The following is a 17,753-nucleotide window of genomic DNA, read 5'->3' as shown; positions in this document are numbered from 1 at the left end:
AGCTGGCACCCACAGCTCTCCTTCCTCCCACCCGCACCGAGCCCTCCGCCGCTGCCCTCGCCGAGAGACCAGACCGGGAACAAGCCGTGCTGGCTGGGGTTTTATGATTTATTAATCCGAACTTACAAAAAACAGAAGCATTTTCACACCCCGTCAAGGCCAGGGTCCGGGGAGAGGAAAGGAGGAGGCAACGGTTATAAAACGGGACCCCGGGGCAGGGAGGAGGCTGTGCTCTGCCCTCCTTACGCAAGGCTGCGATGGGAGGAGGGAGGGGAAAGCAGATGGGATTTAAGACACGGTTGGCACAACGCTGCAGATGATCAGCAAAATGGGCTGCTGGAAGGGGGGACGAGAAGCTGCCCAGGCCTGCGTGCAGCTGAGTGCCAGCAGAGCCGGCTGCTGCGGCACAGCCCGGGAGCCTGCCCCGCCGCGGCCACACCGAGCCCTCTGTGCAGGGACGGCAGGTAAGGGGCTGCCGGCGCCGTTTACTTGCGGTGGGGCCGAAGCAGACGCCAAGGCAGGAGGTTTGAAAACTGAAAACGGCTGCACCGGGCCGGCAGAGATGAGCTGGGAGGCACGGGGAAGGGGTCAGGACAGAGCTGCCTGCAGGGAGCCGGTGTACCTGGAGCCCGCAGGATGGAGCTCACAGCTGCCCCGCTGACCGCGCCGAGGCAGGTTCCCCAACGCTGAGCTCTGACGAGAGGCAGCAGCCCCGCCGGGCAGGAGCTCTGCCGGAGCCGCGGCCAGCACACAATCAGCCCCCTGGCCCCTGGTTAGCGCTGCGCCAAGAGCTGCGGGTGCTGAGGAAGCGCACTATTTACAGCACAAGAACCACAGGCCCGCTGCCTTCTCCCCCCCCACAGCCCCGGGACCCAAGCTGATGACGCACGGGTTCATCGCAAGCGATCTACCCTCCTCTCGGGGCGAGCACCGCCGTGGCCGAGCTCCAGCCACGGCCTTCGTGCCAAAGGAAAGGAAGAGAAGCTCGCTGTGCCAGCCAGACGTGAGGATGCGCTCGCAGGGAAGCTGTCCCCGGGCTACCTGCAGCTGAGCAGCACTCTTAACAGGGGATAGAACAACAGGATCGGCTTTTACCCAGCTCACTCATCCAAAGAGACGCGTAAACAAGAAGCGACAAGGAACTGGAGGGACACGGCACACCACACCCTGTGTCACACAGCGCTTGCGTGGAGACTGAGCGAGCCGCAAGAGCGGGCACCTGCACTACCCCTGCCTGTCGATGCAGGGACAGATGCCAGCCAGGCCTCCTGGAGAGATGGGGATCTTTACAGATAGGTTTTTTTTATTGATTTTTTTTTTTAAGCTGTAGTATCAGCATCTGCTGGTGTTGCGATCTCCAGAGGCATGCTGCATTGCTACAGAGCAGCCCTTTGGCCAGATGGAATGGTCCGACAAGCTGGCAGACTGAAAGCCGGCCGGCGTGCCCGGTTTGTTGCAGAAGAGGTCATCTGTTCCTGGTTCTTTGTAAACCTGAGCTGTTTCTTCCCCGGACCCTCACCTCCCCCAGCAGTCATTGCGGAGGAAGGGGGATGCCCCGCGGGTCAGTGACTTGACCCTCTTGCAGGTTCTTGACGAGCTGAGCCAGCCAGCGCTTGGTGGTGGTGTCATCCTTCAGGACCTGGGCGAAGGTGGTGTCCTTCAGTTGGTCAGGAAGGCACTGCCTGAGAGCTTCACGTGCCCTACATCAAGAGACAAGAAACGGGGCCCAACAAATAAACTCACAGGGGCAAGAGGGGAGCAAACCCCACCGGGGACACAACGCTCGTTTGCCTGGGGGGTCTCCCTGGCAGGGCCAGCCAAGGAAACCACTGAGCAGCAGCACGTGGCGCCCTGCTGACCAGCGCGGCTCCCATCCCTCACGTGAGATCCCACTGAGCGAAGCCCTGTGTCCCGACACCCTCCGGTCAAGGGCAGCGCCGTGCCAGAAGAGGCAGACACAACAAACACATACGCAGCAGCTTCGGGCAGCTGGTCAGCTGAGGAAGTACAAACTGATTTCACGCTGAATTTCATCGATTGACTTTTACTGCTAACAGCCCACACGACGCAGAAGAGTGAGAGCACAGCATAGCTTCCGACTCAGTCCTTCCCTCACACCCAGTGCAAGCAACGTTTGAGCTCAGGCAGCTGTAACCTGCACGGCTTGAGTCTGACCAAACTCCAAAGAGTCAGTTTCTACCATCTACCATAAAAGCTTCTGGGGCTAGCAATAAAAAAAAAAAGCATTTTTCACACTGAGCTAAGGCTGACGTAAAGACAGACGAATAACCTTGACTCCAGGTGGGCACCGGCAAGAGGAGCTGCATTTCCAAGCGGGTGAGAGAAGCCCCTGCCCAAACTCCTTAAATGTTTACCTGGGGTTATCAGAAAGGCGAAGGTAACAGCGGACGACGTGTTTCAGCAGCCGTGCCGATGGCTCCTTGGAAAGCTGCAGGACCATCTTACCCTGTTTGACAGAGGCCAGTGTCACCAGTTAAAGCGTCTGTAAGGACAGCTTCACAACCAGCAAAGCCTGGCAAAGACCACTACACCACTCTGGCTTCCCACCCAACACAGCCCGTCACCTTTCAACTCGATAGCCCTGCACGGAGCCCAGCACCTTGCTTGCTAACATACGGTCAAGCAGAGAGAGAGAGAGATGGCTTGGAAAGGGTTGTCCCAGCAGCCTGGGGAAAAGATTGCTTCATCTCTACTTGGTTTTACCTCCCCAGGACTGCTTACTGGTCCAACTCTGCTAGACTAAAGAAAACCTGGGGTTTCCCCCTAAAGGAGGCACAGCAGCACGTCCCACACATTTTGATAAGCTCCAACTGAATCACGATGCGATTCCACGGTGTGCTCCCAGCCTCTGCAACACTCCCCACTCTCACTGCACTGTCTGCATTTCGACACCCTTTTAAAATATTGCCAATACCCTGGGAAGGACTGGGCTCACCCACACCGTGCAGTAAGATCCACATTCCTGTCTTACCGTGCAGCCGAGCTGTATTTGCTCTTTCTATTTCAGCTCTCAGTAAGCTGTTACTGGGAAACAGGATCAGGGCAGCAATCCCTATCCTGGCCTTCGCTCCTCACAACATGTAGGACCTTGCACATGGCTGCAGCCTGAAAGCACCCAGCTGAGGAAACTGTATGGATGCCTTCAGGCACCTGCCCCGAGCCACGTTTGGGCATCGAGTATGATCTGCTCAGCAAGATTTTTTTTCCTCCGTGAAACTATATTGGCTAGCACCGACCATTTTCCCCATTAGCTAAATTCACCTGTATTTGGATATTTGGTCAGTCAGCAATTAGTGGGGCCACCTCATCTGCCCTTTTGCAAGCTTCCTGTTCTTAGCTATCCCCTGGATACCAAGATTTCTTCAAAATAAGGAACAACAGGTCAGAGAGCTCCTCAGACAGCTCCTGGACAGAAATTGCTAACTTGCTCTTTTAAAAGCCTCTAATACTTGCAGAACACCTCACGCACTCATCAGCGGACTAGGAAGCAAACCATCACTCTCATGAGACAGGAGTACATTATCCTAATTTTTGAAATACAGAAACGTCTACGAGCATTTTCATCTCTCTCTTAGTGCTGTGGAATATTAATCGCGTCAGTGCTTCACCCAGTGGTGGGAATATACCACAACTAGAACTTCTTCCACAGTGTCACAGCTTAACCCACCCGCGTTTTTCCATGTCCATACCCTTCCCAGCCACAGATTCTTCCTTGGTCTCCTTCCCTCCCCTTCCCCAGGGTTTCTGTTTCTAACTGCTTCCTTTACTTGGCCCGAGCCAGATGTACTTCATCCAAAGCTGATCCCTTTCTTCACCACGAAAATCCTATCACATTGGTTATTTTGGACATTAGCTCACAAGCATTCATATTTTGCTGTTCACGTGAGAGTTCGGAAAACGTTTTCTTTACATTTGGGAAAACAGACGCATAAATATTCCCAATGAAAGCATCAACATTTAGGCACAGAACCAGGGCTGCAAAATGCTTAACTTAGTGCTGCGTTTTCTTCTCCTGAGACTGGCTCTTTAAAAAGCAAACACAAATACATAAAAGCAGAGTAATGGCTATTCCAGGGCAGACGTATTCCCCTTAGCAAGCTAAAAGAAGCGTCCAAGCTGGGCTATTACTCCTGGGATGAACAAAATACGGGTACCCAAACCTCTCCTACACAGGGGACAGCCAGAGAGCAGTAAAATAGCTGCTGAAGAAGCTGGCTGCTAGAGAAAACATTTAACTTTTACGAGCAGAAGAAACAAATAATCTTACCAGTATCATGGCAACATGGGAAAACCGCTCGTAAGTCTGACAGATGTATGCCAGTCCTGTGTCATCCAGGAGGATTTTCTGAAGAATAAACGTAGCAACCTCGAGCAGGGAGAAATCAGAAAAGAGAGAATATAAACAACTTATCTACCCCCAAAAAGAAGAGCCTTTGTGCTGTGCTCTTTTCATGGCAGTTCTTTTTCTTTCAGCAGAGCTGAAAGGCCTTTCAGCAAATGCTGTACTTGATTTAAAGTTTAAAGCCAAAAGAAAATGCAGGACACTACACAATGGTTGGCATCTCTGGCTAAAGAAAAGAGGTGGATACAAAGCAGTGCACACAAAATGACTGGATGCAGGCTGAATGAGGTAGCAATTACTGCCAGGCTGCACGGGACAGCCTCAAGATTATGGCCACACAGTAGGCCTGGTGCAGTGAACACCCCCATCTCCACCACCACCAAGGGCTGCACAACCTCTGCACTGTGTAGTTACAGCATCTCTTCTCTCAGGCCAAAGAAAATTAATCCAGCTCAGCCCTGGAAGTTACTCTGCTGGGCTACAGAAACTACCAGACTCAGCATCTCTCAGCTCAGTTTGGTGGTGTTTTTGTTTTTGAGGATGGGTGGAGGTAAAACTCCACCCGGAGCTGCCCCAGCATTTACAACAGGAAACAAACCAACTCTGCAGGTTACTGCCTGCCTGGTCATTTGGATATAATCAACAAAAAGTCGTAATTAAGAAAAAATGTAGGTACCGTCTTAGAGAGTTCACTGCCAGACTCCATAATGCGTAAGCACAGGGGGATAATTTCTGTCGTCAGTAAGAAATTTATCACTTCTTGCTCATCGGTTTTCACCAAGGCCCCTTGAAGGAAAAACAAAAACCAAAATCAGTAAGTGATACATTAAAAACAAAACCAAAACTTGCCTTTCAAAGATGGCCTGTACTGTGTCCTGCGCAGGAATCACTGGGGCTGAAGGGCTGACAGAGCAACTGCCACCCTAAATATGCTGCAGCACACGGCTGGAGAAGAGCTCGTTTTGGTAACAAATGTAATGAAGCTGGGTTTGGGGGCCGTTTGTTTTTTCAGAAAGGGGATACGTTCTTTGCTCTCCCCCCAGTGGTAATATAAACCCAAGTGGCTGACAGCCCCTTGTCATCAGCCTCTGGGAAAAAGAAATGCACTTCAAGACCCTCTTACTTTATACACTGAGAAATGTTTTGGGCAGAAAAGAAGAAAAACAGCACTTGGGGATGACAGGGCAAATAAACTGAAGCATCAATCTTGCTGCTTACCGATCACTCCGAGGCTCGTGAGCCGCAGGTACTCAAATGGACGCGTCTTGCTAACTGTGTGCAAGAAGGGGTACAGGAAGAGAGGGATGTGAGCTGCCAAAAAAGCTGACCTGTAGGAACGGGAGAACACCCGCGAGAGACAAGGAAAACAAAGTAAGCACAAATCCAGTATTACCACGCACAACCTCAGGTTGTTCCTGACAGACATCATTGCTGCTGCTCCTCAAAAGTGGGCAACAGTTCATTCCCTGATGGGAAGGTGTGAAGTAAACCCTGTGCTGGGCCACTTTTCCCCAAGAGCCCACATACTGCCTTCTGACAACTTCGAAGAACACAGGCTGCAGGGAGAAACCTGGAGATCGCTCTGCTAGCCTGGAGGGGAGCTCTCTTGCACAATCACCCGACATTCTTCATCTGTCTTCAGTTTTCAAGCTTTAATTGTAAAAGCATGCGGTGTAAAACTACCCGCTTTCTTTGGCTATTATCTCATGAAGAGTTGTTGTTTAACGCTACTTTGCAGCAGCTGGAAAACAAATTCAGCTACCTACTGCGTTCTTCTCAGCAGGAACAGAAGCATGAGATCATGGCTCTCAGGATAGTTTTCTTCTGAGTACTAGCTACCGATTTTGGCTGAACCAACATCATCTTTTCCCTTGCTGACATGTGCTGGACAGAGACTGAGAAACCCTGAAGTCAGGCACTGGCTGGGGACCGCAGGCGTGGCTCCGATACTGCTCCCTTGCCACACACAGTCTCTGGGAAAGGCAGCCCTGCTCATTCCACTCTCTGGACAGCTGGTCTAAACAACCATAAGCTCATTAAAACATGGATCCTGCATACAACGCTCAGCGCAAAGGCAGCCTTGTCTCTGGCTGAGCTCCCAGGGGCTGTCACAACCCAATATTTTGGGAATTTGCAGGATCTCAGGACGATTCACGGAATGCAATGCATTCAGGACCACCGTAAAGCTGTCATCCTGGTAATCCGTGCAAACAAGCGAAAGCAGCCAGCAGCTGCTTGTCTTCCAGGTCTGTCTCTCGGTAAAAGAACAGAAAGGAGCTTATGTGCTTCCGGAGTGAAACAGACCAGCCGAGCTGTCAGCATCAACATCCCAGCAAACTCACATACTCGGAGACACTCACCTCGTTTCAGGGTGAGATGCGACACACTGTAGCAGAGCTAAAGCATTGCAGACTCTGTTGGACTGATGGGCTGTCAAAGTCGGAGGGTTGATGGATGGATAGATATTTACGATTTCCTAAGAATTAACAGGTGAAGAAAAGTTAAGGGAGAAAACCGTCAAGATGCACAAAAGCATTTGCCCAGCAAGGAGCGATGCTGTCAAGAGATGTTAGCCTGCTCTCACCAAGCATCACCCTGAAGTTACGTGGCAGTCCCCGTGCGACAAAGAAAAGGGCAGAGCCACGTCAGAGCCAATCTGACAAGGAGTCACAGGGACGTAGTCAAACCTTAATTTCAGTTAAAAAAAAAAAAAAAAAAGGGGTTCATTTAATTTCCTGGCTCTTTGCGGATGTGGGGACTGCTTTGTTTTGAACTCCCAGAGCAAACAGGAATGTTGTTCCTGTGCCCAGAGGCAGAGCACACCTGCTCTACTCATGCCGTAGCTGCTGGTGCTCTTCTAACCGAACGCAGGGGAAGCAGCTAAGGGGGAGAAATCCAGTTCAGAAATCTGCCTGCTTCCAACTACAGCTCCCTTATAATTTTCTTCAGCTGTTTCACAGCCACTCTGAAAACAGTTTGGCACTGCCTGTCCTGCATGATTTTCCTTCCTTCTTTGAAGGGGATGACTAGATTCACCACACAGGTGGCCAGTCATCAGCTGTAGCTTGCCCAGAGCTCAGCTGAGCCACTCAGTTTATCAAGAAATGCGGGTACTTTCCTTCCCAAGGCTCTCTGGAGTAGGGAGCAGCACTCCCGCGCTGCCTTTCCTGTGGGCTCTCTTTAAGGGCAACCTTTTGACCAGGCAATGCTCAAGCTCATGCAAAGAAAAATCCCAAACCAACCAACCAAAGAAAAAAAAAATCACTACCAGAGATCTTTAGGAGTAAAAATGTTGGGCTTCTGCTATGAGACCATATGAAAACAAGCAGAACATGATCTACAGCAAGCTCATGCAGACTCACCTGTTCCCCTTCCAACTACGTAAGCTCTCTCATCAGAAAGCCTGCAGTCTGCCCACCTACCACCTTGCGAGTGATGACCAATGGACAACACCTGAAATGGGCTTCCCACACCCCCTCACGTGACTCCCTTCACCCCCCGATCCAGCAGCCGCCACACACCCAGAAATGGCAATGAGGGTCTCCATCGCTACGTCCCCAGATCCGCCCCGCGCAGATCGGGCACGCCACCAGCCCTACCCACCTGAAGGAGCGCTGCAATCGTGCCGAACGAGTGCCACAGCATGGGGGCCAGGTCGGGCACGGACTCGCGCTTCTTGCTCAGCTCCAGCAGCGCATTCTCCCTCGTCTCGGGGCTGGACAGCTCATTGATCCACTGGTAGATCTTCTCGCGGTCTACCTGAGCCAGCGCTGTTGGCACGGGCTGGGAAGGAGACAAAAACACTTCAGTCAGGGTTATTTCAGCCAAATCTCGCCCAAAACCGTCCCACAACCTCACAGATAAAGCAAAATAGGGCTCGAGGATCTCCCGATCGGGGCAGGCAGGGACTAAAGCTGCAGGAAGCCGCTGTGGATACGGATGCCTTCCTTAGATTATTCTCATTACTTCACCTATCCTAAAGGCAATGTTTTACTTTCTGGCCGGACTCCTTAAGACAGCCTCGCTTAATCTGCCCGTCAGCTATTACCCCGTAACTTCATTCAGCACCGAGAGCCACTGCTGCCCGGCCGTGCCAGCAGAGCTCCGGGGAGGTCACGCATACTTCAGCCACCCATCACGTGCTCCAGCTGCATTTATTGTGCGCGAACGTCATGTCACGCCTCAGATGCAAGCTTCCACAGCTTCACATAAAGTAATGCAGGTGCTACTTTTTTCTCTCCAAAAACATCCAGGACATTGGAGCCTGCCCGTGGGATTGACGCAATGTACATTTGAAAAATATTCACGCAAATACGAGGAAAATTCTCACTGCTCCAGCATCAGCATGGTGCTGCAGGGCAGGCAAGAGCCCCAGGTAGCAACACCGGCTGCTGCAGACTTCTCAAATTCAGCCCAGGTCTCTCGGTTAGATGCATGGAGCTAAAAGGGAATTTTTCAAGGCTGGTTTTGCGCAAAGATTCCTACTCAAAATAAACCCAGAACAGGGTAGACCTGTATTCGTGGTCGAGGCACACCTTCCCCTACTCGGGAGAAATGCACGATTTCTTTTGCCTTTCCTGGGACATCAGGGAAAGAACAGCATCAAGGCCAACAAGGTCTCAGGCCAAAAGACTTGGGGAGGGCTGGGAAGGAAAGGAAGGGAAACAAGGACTGTGGAACTGTAGCAGTTTCTGTGGGAAGGACAAGGAGCGAGCCTCTCAGTGAGTCTGCCTCGTGCCTCTGCTGGCCCAACAAGCACTCAAGGGGCTCAACGAACGCTTGGTGGGCTTCCTAGAGACAGTTCGGTGATTCAGACCAAAAACTCTGAGGCGAACCTAAGCTTTAGAACTCCCTGTGAACACTTCCAAATAGCAGCTGAGAAGCTGCTCAAGCCTTCTGCTGCAGCGCTCCCTGCACCGCTCTGCCAGCCCGCACGCAACCAGCTCAGCACCCCCTGCTCGGCAGCCCCGGCTGGCCACAGAGACAGGCTGCATTCATTTATGGTTTTAAACCCAGACAAAAACTCTCCACGTGCTAACGGCAACAGGCGCGAGCACTGCTTGTACCACGCTGACAGCAACGCCGCTACAAGAAAGCCAAAGGATTTGGGAAATGAAAGCAAGCGGAACCAAAAGTGAAAGTGTCTGTCAGAGCCGGGCTCTGGGCTGCTGGAGGGAGACACCTCCAGAGCTTTCTGTTTCTGTGAAGGTTTCCCCCCTCAGCACATCCACATACTATAGCCACAGTCATATCCTACAGATTCTTCCTCCTCTGTGGGATTTATGTTGGGCTGAAGCTCTAATTTCTCTCTCTCTCTGTAACTCAGTCTGTACACAAGCTTATGCACTGTTACCAGTCCCTTCATTCCAGGGCTGAAATACCTCATACCTGTTCAGCTTTCCTCCTGTCCCCTTTTTCTCCTCTCATCTACTCCATTTTATTTACCCATGGCCTCACAATAGCAACCCTCACAAGTTTACTGCGCTCTGACAGCTGGCAGGGCAATTCCAGCAGCAACTCCTGTCCCACAGCTAGGACAGACACGACGAACGAACAGAGCCCGTTTGTTTCTATTCGGGATGGTGGAGGGACAAGCAGCAGGGCAATGATGTTACAATCGTGTTATCTGAAGCTCCCATCTATTTTTCTAGGCTCGCTGTGAAGTTTCAGTTCCTGCAAGCTTAAATACAGCAACCCTTTAAAAGCACAATCACGCGGCCGTGATCCCCAGAGAACACTAAGCAGATTTTCCACGCAATTAAGTTTTTTTTATGCCCGATATCTGTCTTAGCGAGAACCAGCTGCTGCTCACAGGCTCTGCACTTGCTCCTCTCACTGTAGGTTAAATTGAAAACCGTATTTTTCCTTGTTTTGTCGGTGTTTCCCAACTCCCCAGCCTAAAATGCTGGGGAACCCCGAGGCAGCTGCTGGAAGAGCTGACCAAGGGAAGCAGAACACTCACCGGCTGGGTCCTTTCTAAGCCCGTTTGGAGGATCACCAGCTCAAAACCCAACAGGAGCCCCAGACTTAAACAGCAATGGATTAACTGCTTTGGTTTGGACTCTCAATAGCACGCTGATGGTTACGACTGCTTTAGAGATCCATTTATACCTCGTTTAAATATACATATATACTTACACGTAAAGTTCAAATACACACATATACTTACATAAAGAGATTTTTGTGTGCTTTAAAGACACGTTTACATTTTTAGCCTCTCGCCCAGCCCGCATCGCGTTGCGCTGCCTGCGGGCACGAAGCCCAACGCCAGCTCTGCCCCGGGTGCCACGACACGCGGCGCGACGCCCTCGCCGCAGCCTTACCACGACAGCTTTGTCGCGACAGGCCCCGCAGCAGCTCCTGCTTCCGACCGTGCCCCCGCGGAGGCCGGGCCCCTTCCCCCAGCCCCCAGGCGGCTCCCCTCACCACACAGCCCCCGCACGGCAGGCTGCGGCGGGCGACGCTTCACCGCAGGCGGCGTGCCTCACGCGCAACCCGCGCAAACACGCGGGCAGCGCCGATTTCTACCTCGGAATCAAGGGTCTATTTCGCTATAAACCGCCTCAAAGCCCCGCTCGCGCGACACACGCAGGGCTAGCGGGAAGCGCAGCGGAGGAGCCGCGAGCAGCCCCAGCGGCGCCCACCCCGCTCACCGCGGCGGTGGCCAGGCTGTGCATGGTGGAGCGGGGCCGTTCCGTTCCGGGCCGGGCCGGGCCGGGCCGGGCGGTGCCTCAGGCGCAGGCCCCCGCCGCCATTACGGAGGCAGCGCCGCGCCCGCCCGCCGCGAAGGGTGCTGGGAAGGGGGCGGGGCTACGGGGAAGGAGGGGCGGGGCCTCCTCGGCGCCTGCGCGCACGCGCACTCCCTCCGGCCCGCTGGGCGGGGCGCGTGGCGCGCCGGGAAGGGCGCCGCCGCCCCTGCCGCTCCTGCTGCTGACGTCAGCGGGGCGCGCGCGCCTGCGTGCCGTGCGTCGCGCGCCGTCTCGCGCGGCCAGCCGGTTCCCGCCATCCGCCGCCCCCCCCTCCCCCCGCGGACCCGCAGGTACCGGGGCTCGGCCCCGCCCCCGCTCCCCCCTCCCCCCTCCCCTCCCGCTGCGGGCACCGGGCACCGGGCGGGGCCGGGCAGGGCGGGAGCCGGGACCCGGGACCCGCTGCCCTCCGGGGCTCCGTGTGCCCGCCCCGCCGCCGGCTGCCCCCTCCCGACACCGCCGCCGGTTGGGCTTCTTTATTTACTCGTGCTTTTTTACCGCTTTTTAATTCTTTTTTGATAATTTCTTATTATTTTTTAATTATTTTTATTATTCTCGATTGTTTTCTATTAGTTTTTATTTCGGTTTTCCATTATTTTTCTTATTTTCCATTATTTTCTCTTATTTTCCATTATTTTCTCTTATTTTCCATTATTTTCTCTTATTTTCCATTTTCTCTTATTTTTTATTATTTTCTCTTATTTTCCATTATTACTTTCCATTGTTTTCCATTACTTCCCATTGCTTCCAATTATTTTTTATTCGAATCTTTTATTATTTCGATTATTTTTTATTATTTTTATTACTTTTTATTATTTTTATTACTTCCTACCACTTATTATTTACATTATTTCCCCCCTCCCCCAGCCTTGCAGCCTAGTCCGGGGACCCCCCTGGGACCGGGACCCCCCCCTCCCCCGGTACGAGCCCCCCTCTCCCTGCAGGCGGCGGGGCCGCGGGCATGGCCCCGCTGAAGGTGCACGGGCCGGTGCGGATGCGCAGCATGCAGACGGGCATCACCAAGTGGAAGGAGGGCAGCTTCGAGATCGTGGAGAAGGACAACAAAGTCAGCCTGGTGGTGCACTACAACGTCGGGGGCATCCCAAAGACGTTCCAGGTACCGTGGGGGCCGCGCTCCTGCTCTCGCTCCTCGCCGACCCCTTGGTGTAACCCCATCCCCGTAAATTACGCGGGTGTGTTGCTAAAGGGTCTCCTGGGCTCAGCGGTGGGAACGCCGTTGAATGGGAAGAGCCAAAAAGCAGAGGAAAAATTACCAAAGCCGTGCCCCGTCTGCAAAATTCCGACGTTTTTGGAATAACGTGCCCCCTCCGTTACCGGCAGGTCTTTAGCACGGCTGCAGAGCCTGGAGCTGAAGCTCCGTCAGACCCCCAACATCCACCTCTACACGTGAGTTTCCCCACTGAAGGGAAGCGGCGTTACCATCCCTGTAGCCTCCCTGTAGCCTTTCACACAAGTCCGTGCCTTGCAGTGTGGGTGCTACGGCTCTGCCCGGGTTTTACACGCGCCCGGCAGCGTGCTTTCCTCGCAGGAAGGCTGTTGCAGAGCGCTCTTGAGAATGCTCTCCCAATATTCAGCCCAAATCGCTTTTTTTTGTCCGTTCTACGGTAACTTTCAGGCTGGCCTTCCTAGGACTTTTTCACACAAAACGCCCCAAATGCAAAGAACGCGAAGGAAGATTTTTCCGTGAGAAATTTCCAACTGCAATTAAAATAATCATAATTACTATATCGCTTAGCAGCGTTGTAACAGCCGATCTAAACGTTGGCTGCTGCTTTTTCACACCGCGGTTGTTTTCCCGCTGTGGTATCCACCAGGCCTTTCCCTGAGCCGTTTATTCCTGCCCGCTGACTTAGCAGACAAAAAGCGCACTTCGGGTTTGAAAGATGAGCTTTTGCTGCCTTAGCGCGCTGAAAAGCCTCAGGAATCAACCTGAAAGCCCGCGTTGGCTTGGAGTCGGGGCGTAAGTAAGTCGTTAGCTTCGGACACCTCCCGCCGCTGTTAGCGTGGGCTTGAAAACCTGAAGAGTTGTCGGCGTTGGAGCGTGTGCGCGCTGAGAGGAGCGGGCCTGGATTTTCCCCTCTTACCTTCCCTGGGCGCTCCTTGCCGCTGCAACTCGAGGTCTGGAGGTGCAGGACGGCTCACCGTGGCCTCGAGGGGCAGGTTTTGCTCCCTGCCCCTCGCATCCGTGGGCTCTGGCACTCGTGGGATGATCTCCGTGGGCTCGGAGGAGGGTTGCTGCTTGAACTGGCTCCTGGAGGGGACCGACCGCGAGGCCTAGTGGAGAGGGCGGCGAAGAGGAGGAAGCGAGCGCCTGCAGGCCCATCGCTTCTGCTTGGACGGCGGGTGTTTTCCAGCTGGATCTGCTCCCCGGTCCCGTTCACCTCCAGGCAGCACAGACACCGGCACGAGAGCCTTAGCGGGAGCCAGCAGCAGGCAGGGAGAGCCGGCAGCCCCTTGCGTTGCGTGCGTGTGTCACTTGTGCGGCTGGCCCCTGGCTGTCACAGCGCCCTGTGTGACAAATACCTGATCATTTCGCTTTAGAAGTAGCGTTTTCCTGGCCAGTTGCTCTGGGACAGCAACTCTTCTGTAATATTTGGGTAGATCCTGGGTTATATTTCTTTCTACAGTGCCCAGTGCGTCGTCAGATTTCTTATGTAAGGTAATATTTCTTTACTGATGTTTCAAAGTTTTGACGAAGTCGTGCTATACACCACCTGCGTCCTGCAAGGGACGTTTCTTTTGCCCCCACCTCTCAAGACGCTGTAGCCCTGACTGGATCAGGACAGGTGCACTGAGAGTAAGTTTGGAGCCCTCTCACGTTAGCATTGTGAATTGAAATATGTTGGTTTGCACTGAAGGTGCTGAAGTGTCTGCGTGCCTTTTGCACCTATCTCAGTGTTTTAAGAGAAGATGGAGAACTCGGAGCCCACTTTTCAATTCCTCGATTTTTTTTTTTGAGGACATTTTTCATTTTTATTAAAGAAGAAAAAAAGAAGGATTGAGCACAAACTATTACAGAAATGTAGTTTCCCAGCAAAATATACACTTAGCTTCTGATCGAGGTGGTTTTCCAGCCTCTCATAGACTGCTGTTATGTCTAGATCGTCTTTCAAAGAAGCTAAAGATCTGTAGGAAAAAAAAAAAAAAAGAAATCTTACTGATGAATATGATGTGCAGGAATCATTTAAAAAAAAAAGTGTATAATTTGAAGGAGATGAAACAGCTTATAGAGCACTGTGTAGTGAAATTTTGGTGTTACGTTATAATTAGTGTTGGTGTCTATTAAATCAACAGCATCGTTTAGATCAGTAGTGTGGTAATACGCAGGTCAGGCCAAATTAGGAGAAGACTCCAATCTGATGGGCAGGCTTTTACTCTGCGCGGTGCCTAATGACCTTGGCTGTGGTTTCCAGCCTTGCAGTATGGCAGTACCCTGGCGTGGAGGTCCTTGTGTAACTAGTGCCTGATCCTTAGGCAAAGCTAAAGAAGAGGCAGCAAAGTGAGTAAGTAAGTGAAAAAGTGTCGAGGAAATTGGAAATGGGAATATACTTACAAACAAAGTGTCAAACTTCCACAAACCCTGCAGATGTGAGATACTCTTTTGCTTCCTCTGCTTTAAGAGTCCTCAACCCGTGTGGCTAGCAGAGCCTTTACTGAACGGTTGCTTCGTGTAGGTGACTTAGCAGGAAGCCGCAATTATGTAATTGCATAATAAAGTAGCAGAGGCATTATTAAGGAGCACAAGCTCTTATTAAAATTATTCTTGTGCTTGACCATAACCCTGAAACTTCAGACACCATTTAATCGTTATAATGTTGTATTTAGGCTAAGCATGTTTCTTAATGACCTACTGCCTAGCAAAAATTTTTAAGCTGTGTCAAGCCTGTCTTCCCTGGGAGAGAATTACCAAGTGAATGGAAGTTTGTACGTAACATTTAAATCTCAAATCTTTTAAACTTTCCCCATCTTAAAATTTACGTTTCAAACTTGATGTAGAAGTTTCAGACAGCTAAACGGGGACGGTATGAAGTTCTTTATTCCCTTAGTTCAGAAATGTCACTCGGCAGCAAAGCAAGTTTCAGAAAGCTTACCTGGGAATGCAGGGACTGTCGAGCGGTAGTGACACCGTCCTTTCAGTTGTGTCAGCTTCCAGCATCACTGATTGCATTAACGCCACGAGGCTTAATGTTTGCTCAGAGCGGAGCTGGGGGAAGTATTTCTGTGTAAGTGCCTCTTACCCTCTCCATTTGAAGTGTTTTGTTTGAATTTGTAAGTATTTTGGCCTTTTTAAAGTGGATTTATGTTTATAGTCACGTCTTTGTTTTCAGCTAAGCCATAACATTAAAACTGTGACCTTACGACCAAATGGTAGAAAACTGTGCTGCCTGATGCTAACACTAAAGGATACCAGCTTCCTGACGATTGATAAGGTACCGTTTAAAGACGCGAATGAAATGCGGATGTATTTGGATGCGGTCCTTCAAGACAGGGTTCACACTGGTAAGTGCGACTGTTGTAAGTCATGTTAATAACAGCTTAGAGGCGGGTCAGCACTGCGTTTTCTTTTTTCACCTTTAGCCGCTTTGTCCTCCTTGTGTAGCTTTCTGTGCGTGTTATATTTATGTAAACTCTTCTTGCTGTCCTTAAACCCCAGTTTTTGTTATGTACTTTTCTTATAATGTGCCTTTGTAGTGCTGAACAATAAGAGATAAAACGTGCGGGAGTTGTTTCTGTTGTAAGCCTGTTGATATTTGGAAAACCTTGTCTGTTTATCACACCTGCATAGTCTCTTTCCTTTTTATTTTTCATCTTAGATTGTTGTTTGTTTGTTTGTTTTTAAGGATAGGAATTTTACTGTACACTAAGTAAATGACCGATGTAAGGGATATCCATAAACACTTGCTTATGTCTGTGCACTCAGAATATTGCACTGTCTGTTGGCAAGAAATCTATTGTGTCTCTTCCAAAATCAACTGTAAAATAACATCTTATGTAGGAATGCCGATCAGTTAAATGACCATCAAACCAAACGTTGTGTACTTTTCCTGTCAGCTGGGAAAGCCTCTCAGGGATCTGGCAGCTTTGGAGGTGTGCTGGGCAGCAGGACCACACAGAAGGAAGCTAACAGGCAATTCTCTTATATAGAGAATCAGGTTTGTTAAACTTCGTGTTTTTCCTCTTCTCTAATTTTATTTCCTTCATTTCCTTCTCTCTTATTGCATGTTGTAAAAGCGCTATAAATACTTGTCTTGCATCCAAAGTCTTTGTAATCCAGAGGGCTTGTACTAGGCATGCACGGGATGGTTGGCAACGGTGCGTCCTACACGTGAGGAGACTCGTCCTCTGTACGCGTTCAGAAGTTCAGCATCTGCCTGCAAAAGACCGAGTTTGTTCTTTGGGCTGAACTTTCAGTCAGGCAAAAAGCAGCAAGAGAGGAAAAGCACATGACTGAGACTTGATTTTCTGAATATCCTTGTTTGCACTGAACACCTTAAATACACAGCAGCTGAACATGTTGTGATCAGCAGAGGTCTTAATGACTTTAGTAGACTTCAGCCACATGTGTACATTGAAAAGCTGATGGTCGAATTTTCGTGTCAGAGTAGAGTTACTGAATTTGTGCCATTGTGCTCATTTTTGTATGTGTGGATTTTGCAGGCTTTTACCTGGAAGTGGTTTTCCTTCAGAAGGCTTTTGTTCTTCCTTTTCTGCCTCCGTAAGACAGATTTCATGGTGTATCTCCCAGCTTTAATTTACATTGTTATCTCTATGAATATATTTTTATTACAGCCCTGAGGGCAAGTATTTTTGACATTGTCCCAAAACAAATTTTACATGTTGCTTAGAGGCAATCTCGCAGTAAAAACTCGAAAGCTGTGTATACAGTGGTAAGATTAGACATGTTTAGTTTTCAAGTCTAAAATTGACCAACATTCCTTAGTCAACCAGCTATTAGCTCTTTTCATTGCATTGGCCCTAGGCTGTCAGGGCACTGTTCTGATTGTGTGGTTTTTAATATGGCTTTTTTTTTTTTTTCTTTAATACCACCCAGAATTGATCTGAGGGTGGTTAGGAGTTGTGCCTTGGGTGATTTAACCTGAAAGCACGTAAAAGGGATTTTAAATACAAAAGTCCAACTGATTTAACATTGGAAGATGGAAAGGGAAATTGGTTACTGCGACAGAGTTTCGAGCTTACGGCTTGTATTGATACAGTAAAAAGTTTGCATACCTCTAGTTAGTGTTGAACTCTTATTCTATTACAAGTAACATTTTTCTGCTTTTGGGTATTACGCTGTGTCAACTCCAGCAGTGGTGTAAATGCTAGTTTAGACCCGTGGTGGTTGTGTTTTTCATTGTTTTGATTGTCTCCCTGTCCCCTTCCACTTGGGTTTTGCAGCCTCCCCCCAAACGAGTGACCGTGGAAAGTAAGGATGAAAATCCGTTCCGCAAGGTGCTGGGTACCCCAGCCAGAGCACCCGTTAAGAACTCTGCTGGAACTGGAACACCTAGCAACAGGGTGAATGTTGCAGCGTCTCCTGCCTCATCCACCCCTCACAGAACAGGCTTGCTGGAGAATCGGTAAGAGTGTTATCCTGTTATCTTCCACAATTTTCACTTTTA

The 17,753-nt window shown here is 50.5% G+C and overlaps 2 protein-coding genes across 6 annotated transcripts in view; one reads left to right on the top strand and one right to left on the bottom strand.

Annotated features, from left to right (window-relative positions):
* Positions 1 to 1,282: 1,282 nt before the first annotated feature.
* Positions 1,283 to 11,238, bottom strand: CNOT9 (CCR4-NOT transcription complex subunit 9). 2 transcript variants are annotated; one of them, XM_050711768.1, is made up of 8 exons: positions 11,017 to 11,238; positions 7,967 to 8,146; positions 6,724 to 6,839; positions 5,582 to 5,691; positions 5,040 to 5,149; positions 4,289 to 4,387; positions 2,377 to 2,467; positions 1,283 to 1,707 (listed from the first exon to the last, which is right to left on the bottom strand). In XM_050711768.1, exons 1-8 carry the CDS (start codon positions 11,038 to 11,040, stop codon positions 1,532 to 1,534), a joined length of 906 nt encoding a protein of 301 aa, XP_050567725.1. In that variant the 5' UTR covers positions 11,041 to 11,238; the 3' UTR covers positions 1,283 to 1,531. The 2 variants fall into 2 exon arrangements, with proteins under 2 accessions (XP_050567725.1, XP_035411941.1); XM_035556048.2 differs by having other exon boundaries at positions 1,283 to 1,700; positions 2,376 to 2,467; positions 11,017 to 11,168.
* Positions 11,218 to 17,753, top strand: part of USP37 (ubiquitin specific peptidase 37) — a 37,294-nt gene continuing 30,758 nt past the window's right edge. The window contains exons 1-5 of one of the 4 annotated variants that reach the window (XM_050711761.1): positions 11,218 to 11,402; positions 12,054 to 12,226; positions 15,459 to 15,630; positions 16,183 to 16,283; positions 17,530 to 17,711. In XM_050711761.1, coding sequence (XP_050567718.1) covers positions 12,071 to 12,226; positions 15,459 to 15,630; positions 16,183 to 16,283; positions 17,530 to 17,711 — 611 coding nt within the window. In that variant the 5' untranslated portion in view covers positions 11,218 to 11,402; positions 12,054 to 12,070. Of the gene's footprint in view, positions 11,403 to 11,976; positions 12,227 to 15,458; positions 15,631 to 16,182; positions 16,284 to 17,529; positions 17,712 to 17,753 lie in introns of all 4 variants that reach the window. The other 3 variants (XM_050711762.1, XM_035556049.2, XM_035556050.2) reach the window with 3 other exon arrangements.

Source organism: Cygnus atratus, chromosome 6 (assembly GCF_013377495.2).
Source record: "Cygnus atratus isolate AKBS03 ecotype Queensland, Australia chromosome 6, CAtr_DNAZoo_HiC_assembly, whole genome shotgun sequence".
Classification (NCBI taxonomy): Eukaryota; Metazoa; Chordata; class Aves; order Anseriformes; family Anatidae; genus Cygnus; species Cygnus atratus.
This window is presented reverse-complemented; position numbering and strand designations above follow the sequence as displayed.